The 10,276-nt window shown below is 59.4% G+C and overlaps 1 protein-coding gene across 1 annotated transcript; it reads left to right on the forward strand.

Annotated features, from left to right (window-relative positions):
• The first annotated feature begins 6,003 nt into the window (after positions 1-6,003).
• On the forward strand, positions 6,004-9,872 carry LOC119279346 (LRR receptor-like serine/threonine-protein kinase). The gene is made up of 2 exons (XM_037560612.1): positions 6,004-9,262; positions 9,388-9,872. Exons 1-2 carry the CDS (start codon positions 6,406-6,408, stop codon positions 9,870-9,872), a joined length of 3,342 nt encoding a protein of 1,113 aa, XP_037416509.1. The 5' UTR covers positions 6,004-6,405.
• The last annotated feature ends 404 nt before the right edge of the window (positions 9,873-10,276 follow it).

Here is a 10,276-nt window from a genome sequence, read left to right on the forward strand (position 1 = left end):
ATGCCCTACCTCGCCCAGTCCTGGCGAGGGGAGCTGCTGCCGATGCGCTCCATGCTGGAGAGAACGCGACCTCCTGCCTGCTTCGTGCGAGTCCATGGAAGAGCTCCTCTCCCGAGCGCATCTGCCTCGCATCCGAGCATCTGCTCCTCCTCGTGCCATGCCGGCGAGCCCATGCGACGCGTCACCGTTGCCCGGCTCGTCCCCTCTTCCCCTTCTCTTCTGTGCTCACATCCACACAGGACGCCATGGCCGTCCCGAAAGGTCACCTCGCCTCCATGGTTGACGAACCTATCGCCTGAATGGAACCATGACATTGATATGCATCTTTTTCGTATAGACCTTATCTCGAATCGAAGTACCATTGTGTAGATTAGAAGAGATGAAGAAAAGGAGATTAGGGATGAGTTTATTGAAGGTAGGAGAAGAAACGCATAGGAGCTCGCATCCCTCTTGTATTCTGTCGTGCAATGGGACCCACCACATGCGCTCAATGTGGCTCGTCTCAGCCTGGCTCGCTGAAACAACCGATTCGACCGTTTCTAGCGAGTCTGTCCGAAAGGTGTTTTGAGGTTTGTGCATAAGGACCAAACGGCAAACACAGGCCACCAACAGGCCATTTTCATTCCGCGGAGACTTGACTGAGCGCTATGCGGGCTACCAAACACGTCATGGTAGACTGTTCACTAAGCACCCAACATCAGCCGTCTGGATCCATCTTTGACCCATCCCACAATTTTCCACGAGCGGGAGCATGCATGCATGGCGGGGACGAACCCCTGCCGCTGCCGGTTCCATCGGGAACGTACGCAACGTCCTGGAGGGCATCTAGCCGTGTCAAATCATTGGCACTGTTGTCCGGCCTCGACAGGAAAAGATGCAATCGCGATTTCCCATGACACGTCGTTACCTGCCGGTGCCCGTCCATGCAGAAAAAAGAAGAAACCTTCCAATCCAGATGATCGCCCTGGTCGAGGACGCAAGTCCCGATCCATCCATCAGACTCAGTTTGACGTACGTGGTCACACAAGTGGTCTGCAGCTCGCATGCAGAGAAAGGAAATAGTAAAAGGAAACTTGGCGGCAAGGTGAACACCCAATCAGGCCTTTGGCCCTGGCCATTGCTGCGTGTTAGGCCACGCGACCCCAAACAGACGTTCGAATTGGGCTGAATCTGTCCCTTTGGGGCGCCGATGGGTACGGCCGTGTCCGGCCGTGTCCATTGGGTTTGAATCTGTCCCTTTGGGGCGCCGATGGGTACGGCCGTGTCCGGCCGTGTCCATTGGGTTGTGCGTGCGTCCACCGCACGGCCGCACCTCAAATCGTGTCCGGGATGGACGGGATTAAAAATAATAATTAAATAACTAAAAAAGCAAATAAAAGTATTTAAAAAAACATAAAACATATATATGGGTTGGCCACAAAACGGCCCGGTTTCAACGGCCACTTAAAAGGCCCAGATTCATAATTAACATAATAAGAAAATAAAAAAACTCCTCCCGCGCGCTCCTGCCGCGCCCGTCGGTGCCGTGGCCGTCGCCGTCTTCACTGGCCGCCGGTGTCGTCGTCGTCGCTGACGAGGTCGACGTAGTCCGGCGGCGTCCAGAGGTGGGCCGACGGTGCGTGGTGGACGGGGGCGGGCTGGACGGCCGGAGGTGCCTGCACCACCTCCTCACGCGGCGACGCCTCCCGCTCCAGAGTGGGGCACCAGTTCACGCCCAGGTCGGCGGCCATCTCCGGCGCAGTGCACGACCAGCCCCACCCCTGGCCCAGGAGCTTCTCGAACGCGGGCGGGTCCTCCTCCATCGGCTCCTCCGTGGCGGCCACCGTGACGGCCGCCAGCTGCAGCTCCGGGAAGGCGACGTCCCCGGCGGCAGAGAGGGCCATGGCCTCCTCCAGGCCGTCCCACTGCCGCTCGTCGTGCGTGTTCATGGAGTCGTCCATGACACGCTGCAGGAGACGGGCCTCCTCCTCCGCTGTCATGCGAGGAGGGGGAGGGGGTGACGGAGACAGGGAAGGCGACGGCGTGGGCGTCAAGCCGCGCACCCGCGTACGCCCGCGCGGCTCTGCACGTGACCTCCGCGGCCCCGACACGGTGCCGGCGAAGTAGGACGTGCGCCGCACGTCGTGCTCGTCCTGGAGCCATGTGTCCCAGAGCGGCGAGTCAGGGGCGTACCTGTGGTCGTAGTACAGGTCATCGGGGAGGAGGCGGTGGCGGCGGTTGATCTCATCGCGTCGTGCATGGCCGGTCGCCGGCACTGGCGGGATGGGGACCCGGTCCGCGGAGAGGTGCCACCTGTTGGGGAGGTGGGCGTCGCTCCACGGGACCGGCGTCCTCGTCTCCCAGTACCTCCGGCACACGTCCACGCAAATGTACTGCCGGTCGCGCTCGGCGGAGGGCCGAGGGGCAATGGTGAAGGGGGCCGGCGCGGGGGCTCGACGGGAGGAGCGCGGCGGAGACGCGGGCTCCTCCTTCTTCACGGAGCCGCGGCGGCGCCCCGAGGAGGAGCCGGCCTCGCGGTCGTGCTTGCCCTTGCCGTTCCAGAAGCCCATGGCGAGGCGGGCGGCCGGCGAGCTCGAGGAGAAGGCGGGCTAGGGTTTTTGCGCTGTCGGGGTTCGAGGAGGCCGCTGGGTGGCGTGGGGCAGTGTGGACGACGACCCGTCCACGCTTCCCACTTAAAGAAGGACGGCGACCGCTCGACGTGCGGATGACAAGTGGGGCCGCCCGCTCGTGCGCATTGATGTGGGCGGGTGGGAGGTAGGTGGCCGCCTGCCACGCGGCCCCGTAACGGACGAGGCGCGCGTTCATTTGGTGTTCGCCGCGACCCAAACCCGGCGCAAGTTTGCGCTCGAAATGGGTCGGTCCGGACACAAAACGGACAGGATGCGTCCGGGCCGTCGCGCGCTGGGCCGCCTCTTTTGTCCCTTGGGGGCGGATAGAATAGGGTTGCGCGGTGGAGTTGACCTAACTCTCTCCTGGCCTGGAGCTCTATCCATCTAGCTCAAGTGAAGGTGCCTTCTCTTCTTTTCATGTGTGTCACGGTCATGCTCTTGTGCTCTGCTTGCCTGACGGCCCCAGCCACAGGGCTGCAAATAATTGCACACCACTAGCTAAGCTAAGCTAAGCTAGGTAGGGCACTGAATGATGATGATGCTTGTTTATGGCTGGTTAATCCTTGCATGCTTGCTGGCCTTAATTGCCCTGGAGCTTAGCTAAACAAATGGACACCTATCATCAGCATTCAGCGGTAGGAGTGCGTTGCAAGCACCACCTCCTCCTCACATGACCCCTACCCAACCCCTATCCGGGCCCTGTCCTTGTGACTTGTATTCTTCTTGTCTTTAGCCCATTCCATGTGCCCCTACCACCCCCCCACCCCCTCATGCCTAGATTCTCCCCTTGCCCCCCTCAACAACTTTCTCCCTCGCTCTCACGCGCTCCCGCCATGCCTTACCGACACCATTTATATTAACTAACCAATCTTTGCTCCTGTTTATAAACATACGCTAATTGTTGCTTGCAAGCCTGTTCAAAGTTCAAACATTGCTGCTCAATTACAAAAATTTCTTTCCTCCCTTTTATTAGATGTTCCTTTTCTTCTTCAAGTTTATCTAGTGTCTTTTTCCGCTGCGTGGGCCCGTGCACGGCCAGGTGCTGCGGCCCTCACCCATCTCATGGCATGTGTCTTTCCCAGTTCATGCATGACTTTGTAGAACGACCTGCATATATCAATACAAGTGTTACTAACAAATTGGATCAGCCATCCTGGGATGGAAAATTCAAAATTATTGAGCGGATGCTGTCACGCGGCAAGCAGCTCGAGGAGTCCACTGCCTCACGTGATCCATTGATCAACTTCAGGCTTATCTGCGCCCCCATCTTTCTTTTCCTTTAATTATGATGAGAAGAGCGATTGTATTCAGATTCTGCTCGGCAATAATATTGGATCCTGCAGATCGTCTCGCCCTTAATTACCACCGCCAGTCGCATGCCAGACTTCAAATCTTGTCATTTGGTCAAAAAACTTGCCTGTGCCATGTAGTATGTGCATGTAGTCTATGCTAGCAGTGTGAACATGGTAGAAGCAGGCTGTTAGCTGAGTTGGTAAAACAGAAACTGCTAGTCCAGTCTGGTAGTAGATCTACACTCTGGTGTGGTGAAAACCCTTGGAGCTAAGCTACTGTGCATGGGGTTAATGATTAGTCCGTTAAAACTCTAGTATTTCTTTCATCTTTGCAGTCCTTTTCATCATCCGTGTAGAAAACCGACCAGCTTTTGACACCACTTTTAAGCTTCACCGCATGCTGGCGCATCATTGCCCAACACACTAGCTCTACCAGCATAGACATACTTGTGAACTAAGCCTACCCACAGTGAATATATTTTTCCTGCTCTTAGTAGATGAACTGAGGCAAGCAGATGTTTTTACCCAACTTTGTCAGTAAAAAGTCATCTGAAGCATGGATCAACGCTGCTAATTAATTAGTTACCGCGAGAGAAGAGCAGAAAAGCATGCTGCTGCTTCTGCTGTTGTTTATCAGGCAATGCAACTTACAATGCATGACATTTGCCTGCCCCAAACCCAAATGGAAGCCCTAGTTCCGATGTAAATACTCTGTAACCTCCACTCATTGGAATTACTGCTACTATCCTCCACGGGATTAGAGGCGCCGCGCCCCGGTTAATTAGGACTGCCGCCACATTTACCAATGGGAATTTGGAGTCGCCTCAGGGGTAGATCTAGATCTGTGAGCCTGCGAAATTTTCCCAGTGGAGTACAATGGCAGGAGTTTTTTAACCGCTGCTAACGGCGGCTTCCTCGCAATTAACACAAAGTACAAGAAAGGCAGGCAGGGGTGAGGTGAGGAGGCCGGCCGGCCACTAGTTTAACCATGAGCTAGCTAAGCTAAGCCACCAGGTTGGCAGTGAAAAGTATTGGCTAAGCAGCAGTAGATCCCATCTACTCCCACTGCTTTGCATGTGCATGGTGCCCTCCATTAGGGGTGTAGTAGTAGTGGTAGATTAGATCTAACCCTTTTGTTTAACTTTAACCTGCAGAGCAGACAGCCACTAGCTAATACAGTTTCAATATGGTTTTCACTGCGTGGGAATGAACTGTCATGTGAGTGTTATACCAGCTGTGATGCATGCCTTGCTTGTTTTATCTTTACCCCTTTTCAACCCTTGAAGATTCTTGCAGGCCATGCCCATGATCATCGCAACTACTCAAAGCCTCACCGACCCCTTTTTTACACAAGGACGAAGACTCTTGATGCCACAAATTTTCTGAAAGGAACTTGTCCAACACTGTTGTGCTGCATTTCCGAGATATTCTTGCGCCGCTTTAGCTGCAGCTGCTGCATTGCATGCATGATGAGCGGTTTGCAGATTGCACCGCCGAGCTGCTCATCAGTTTCTCCTCTCCGATGGAAGCACGGAGCCGATGCCCCTTTTCACCGGACCTTCCCGACGCAACGCGGCAACCGCCGTGACTCTGATGATGCAACCATCTATCTTTCCCTTATTTCCCTGAGGAGCAAGAGCAAAGCTGCTGCAGCAGTTAAAAAAATATGCTCACTGATCAAGCATCACACCTCTCTTTTTCCCGCTAATTTTGGCAAAGCGAAAGCAATTAGTCGTTGGTGATCCCTCCCTCTCACCCCGGAAATTTGAAACCAGATCGATCGATGAGGCCTGCAACTCTCATAATTATCACCAGGCATAAACAACTGGGGATTACTAATCTATTGGTTTGGTTAATCGACAGTCTGCAGTGGATGGGGTAATAAACTAAGGCAAGCTAAGCTAAGCACAAGGAGGGACAGGGGTGCCCCTGACCCAACCGGTGGCCTTGGATCCGGAGATTCTGCAGACACACACCCTCTCCCTCTGCCGCTTTACAATGTCAGCGGCCCAAAACCCTTTGATCTGGTTAAAATTTCAGTTAAATTATTAGTAACACGGCTCCACCGCTGGTGTGCTCGCGGCCACCTAATCCGCCATTTCCTTGCTGGTTTGCCGCTGCTGATTGCTCCGTCCGTCTCCCTCCCACCCCCCTGCCGATCTCGTTTTCCATGGAGATATAAAATTTGCACCCATGGTGGCCTGCACGCCCCTCTCTCTTCCTCCTCCGTTACTAAACCTAGTGTGAGTGTGAGACTGAGTGAGTAAACCTCGCCAACAAGCCACCTAAAAGCAAGTGCTCTGTTATTATCTATCCATCCATCCATCTATCTACCCTTCCAACACAAGCAAGAACCAAGATTTTGCTTGTGCTTGTGTCCCTTCTGAATTTGACGCACCAGCATGTGCAGCTGAGCCGCCGCCGCACCACCTCTTAGTCTGTTCGACGGTGCGGTGTCAATCAGTCCATTGTAGCTAGCTTCACTGCTCGCTCGTCGTAAGCATATGCCTCCTGATATGGGCGGTTGTGGGCGCGTGGCGGCGGTGCTGTGCTGCGCGGTCGTCGTGGCGTGCATGGGCGGCGGCGCGCTCGCCGTGGACGCGCAGGGCGCGGCGCTGCTGGCGTGGAAGCGCACGCTGGGCGGCGGCGGCGCGGGGGCGCTGGGTGACTGGAGCTCCGCGGACAAGTCACCGTGCCGGTGGACCGGCGTGTCGTGCAATGCCGACGGCGGCGTCACGGAGCTGAGCCTGCAGTTCGTCGACCTGCTGGGCGGCGTGCCGGACAATTTGGCCGCTGCTGTGGGCGCCACGCTCGAGCGGCTGGTGCTCACCGGCACGAACCTGTCGGGCCCCATCCCGCCGCAGCTCGGCGACCTGCCGGCGCTCACGCAGCTTGATCTCAGCAACAATGCGCTCACGGGCTCCATCCCGGTGAGCCTCTGCCGGCCTGGGAGCAAGCTGGAGAGCCTGGCTGTCAACTCCAACCACCTCGAGGGCGCCATCCCGGACGCCATCGGCAACCTCACGGCGCTGCGCGAGCTCATCTTCTACGACAACCAGCTCGAGGGCGCCATCCCGGCCTCCATCGGCAAGATGGCCAGCCTCGAGGTGCTCCGCGGCGGCGGCAACAAGAACCTCCAGGGCGCGCTCCCGCCGGAGATCGGCAACTGCTCCAACCTCACCATGCTCGGCCTCGCCGAGACCAGCATCTCGGGCCCCCTCCCTGCTAGCCTCGGCCAGCTCAAGAACCTCGACACGCTGGCCATCTACACGGCGCTGCTCTCCGGCCCGATCCCGCCGGAGCTCGGGAAATGCGCCAGCCTGCAGAACATCTACCTGTACGAGAACGCGCTGTCCGGCTCCATCCCGGCGCAGCTCGGTGGCCTCAGCAACCTCAAGAACCTGCTGCTGTGGCAGAACAACCTCGTCGGCGTCATCCCGCCGGAGCTGGGCAAGTGCACGGGGCTCAACGTCATCGACCTGTCCATGAACGGCATCACCGGCCACATCCCGGCGTCGTTCGGGAACCTCTTGGCGCTGCAGGAGCTGCAGCTCAGCGTCAACAAGATGTCCGGCCCCATCCCGGCGGAGCTCGCGCGGTGCACCAACCTAACCGACCTCGAGCTCGACAACAACCAGATATCCGGCACCATCCCGGCCGAGATCGGCAAGCTCACGGCGCTCCGCATGTTGTACCTCTGGGCCAACCAGCTCACGGGCACCATCCCGCCGGAGATCGGCGGCTGCGTCAGCCTCGAGTCGCTCGACCTGTCGCAGAACGCACTCACTGGGCCCATCCCGCCGTCCATGTTCCGGCTGCCCAAGCTGTCCAAGCTGCTGCTCATCGACAACGTCCTCTCCGGCGAGATACCGCAGGAGATCGGCAACTGTACGTCGCTCGTCCGGTTCCGGGCAAGTGGCAATCACCTCGCCGGCGCCATACCTGCGCAGATCGGCAAGCTCGGCCACCTCAGCTTCCTGGACCTCAGCTCGAACAGGTTGTCTGGCGCCATCCCCGCCGAGATCGCCGGGTGCCGGAACCTCACGTTCGTCGACCTGCACGGCAACGCCATCACCGGCGTGCTGCCGCAGGGGCTGTTCCAAGGAATGATGTCCTTGCAGTACCTCGACCTCTCGTACAATGCCATCGGCGGCTCGCTCCCGTCCGAGGTGGGCATGCTCGGTTCGCTCACCAAGCTCGTTCTTGGCGGGAACCGGCTCTCCGGTCAGATACCCCACGAGATCGGCTCGTGCGCGCGGCTTCAGCTACTGGACCTCGGCGGTAACTCACTGTCTGGCGCCATACCGGCGAGCATCGGCAAGATTGCAGGTCTGGAGATTGGTCTTAACCTCAGCTGCAACGGCCTGTCGGGTGCCATGCCCAAGGAGTTCGCCGGGCTCACGCGGCTCGGCGTGCTCGACGTCTCGCACAACCAACTATCAGGCGACCTCCAGCTGCTATCCGCTCTCCAGAACCTCGTCGCGCTCAACGTCTCCTTCAACAATTTCTCCGGCCGCGCGCCGGAGACGGCGTTCTTCGCGAAGCTGCCCATGAGCGACGTCGAGGGCAACCCGGCGCTCTGCCTCTCCCGGTGCCCCGGCGACGCCAGTGACCGCGAGCGCGCAGCACAGCGCGCCGCTCGCGTCGCCACGGCTGTTCTGCTCTCTGCTCTCGTGGTCCTCCTGATTGCCGCGGCGGTCGTCCTACTCGGTCGCCGGCGCCAAGGCTCGATTTTCAGCGGTGCACGGCCGGACGAGGACAAGGACGCGGAGATGCTGCCGCCGTGGGACGTGACGTTGTACCAGAAGCTGGAGATCAGCGTGGGCGACGTGACCCGCAGCCTCACGCCGGCGAACGTGATCGGGCAAGGCTGGTCCGGCGTGGTGTACCGCGCGAGCGTTCCGTCCACCGGGGTCGCCATCGCCGTGAAGAAGTTCCGGTCGTGCGACGACGCGTCCGTGGAGGCGTTCGCGTGCGAGATCGGCGTGCTGCCCCGCGTGCGCCACCGCAACATCGTGCGGCTCCTGGGGTGGGCCTCCAACCGCCGGGCGCGGCTCCTGTTCTACGACTACCTCCCCAACGGTACCCTCGGCGGCCTGCTGCACGGCGGCGCGACGGGCGCCCCCGTGGTGGAGTGGGAGTTGCGGCTCTCGATCGCCGTCGGCGTGGCCGAGGGCCTCGCGTACCTGCACCACGACTGCGTGCCGGCGATCCTCCACCGCGACGTCAAGGCCGACAACATCCTTCTCGGGGAGCGCTACGAGGCGTGCGTCGCCGACTTCGGCCTCGCCAGAGTCGCCGACGAGGGTGCCAACTCGTCGCCCCCGCCGTTCGCCGGATCCTACGGGTACATCGCCCCCGGTAAGGACTCCGATTCCCGCCACACAATTCCATCTTGTACCACCGTACTTTTGCTGTCAGTTATAGTGAAGTTCGTTACTACACGGCAGTACGTCATCTGATCCCACTCAAATTTTCTGCTCCAGAGTACGGATGTATGATCAAGATCACGACCAAGAGCGACGTGTACAGCTTCGGGGTGGTGCTGCTGGAGATCATCACGGGGCGGCGGCCGGTGGAGCACGCGTTCGGCGAGGGGCAGAGCGTGGTGCAGTGGGTGCGGGAGCACCTCCACCGCAAGTGCGACCCGGCGGAGGTGATCGACGCGCGGCTGCAGGGCCGGCCGGACACGCAGGTCCAGGAGATGCTGCAGGCCCTCGGGATCGCGCTGCTCTGCGCCAGCACGCGCCCGGAGGACCGGCCGACCATGAAGGACGTGGCGGCGCTCCTCCGCGGCCTCCGGCACGACGACGGCGCCGAGTCGCGGAAGATGAGCGGCGGCGGCGGTGGGTCCTTCGGCAAGTGGAGTGAGCAGAGTAGACCGGTGCCGCTGCCGCGCCCGGGCCAGACGCAGGCCCAGACCCAGACCCACTCCAGCTCGCTGGCCTACTCAACAACCGGGAGCGTGTAGCTGGATCAGTCCAAGCAAGAGGACGGATCCCGTCCCGGTGACGCCAAACGCAGCACTGTGGCGCCTGTGACACGGCGACGGCGACCGCGCGCGCGTCGTCGAGCGGTGGTGGCGCTGTCGCCGGCCCGCCGCCGACCCAGGAGCTAGCCTCCCCGGACGCACAGGGTGGGATCGACGCATCATGTGGTCCGGTCCGGCGGAGCAAACAAGCGAGAAGACGCCACCGCGAACACGTACCACAGCAACACAAGCAACAGCAATAATTCGCATAATACCATAGCCAACGCCTGGTGATGCAGACGATGCATCGCATCTGGCGCGTGTATGTACATTAATCCTGTCCAATCTCCATGATCTCTTGGCGTGACTGTGATCTGGTGACGTGACGCCGCTCCACATTCCCA

Source organism: Triticum dicoccoides, chromosome 3B (assembly GCF_002162155.2).
Source record: "Triticum dicoccoides isolate Atlit2015 ecotype Zavitan chromosome 3B, WEW_v2.0, whole genome shotgun sequence".
NCBI classification, from domain to species: domain Eukaryota; kingdom Viridiplantae; phylum Streptophyta; class Magnoliopsida; order Poales; family Poaceae; genus Triticum; species Triticum dicoccoides.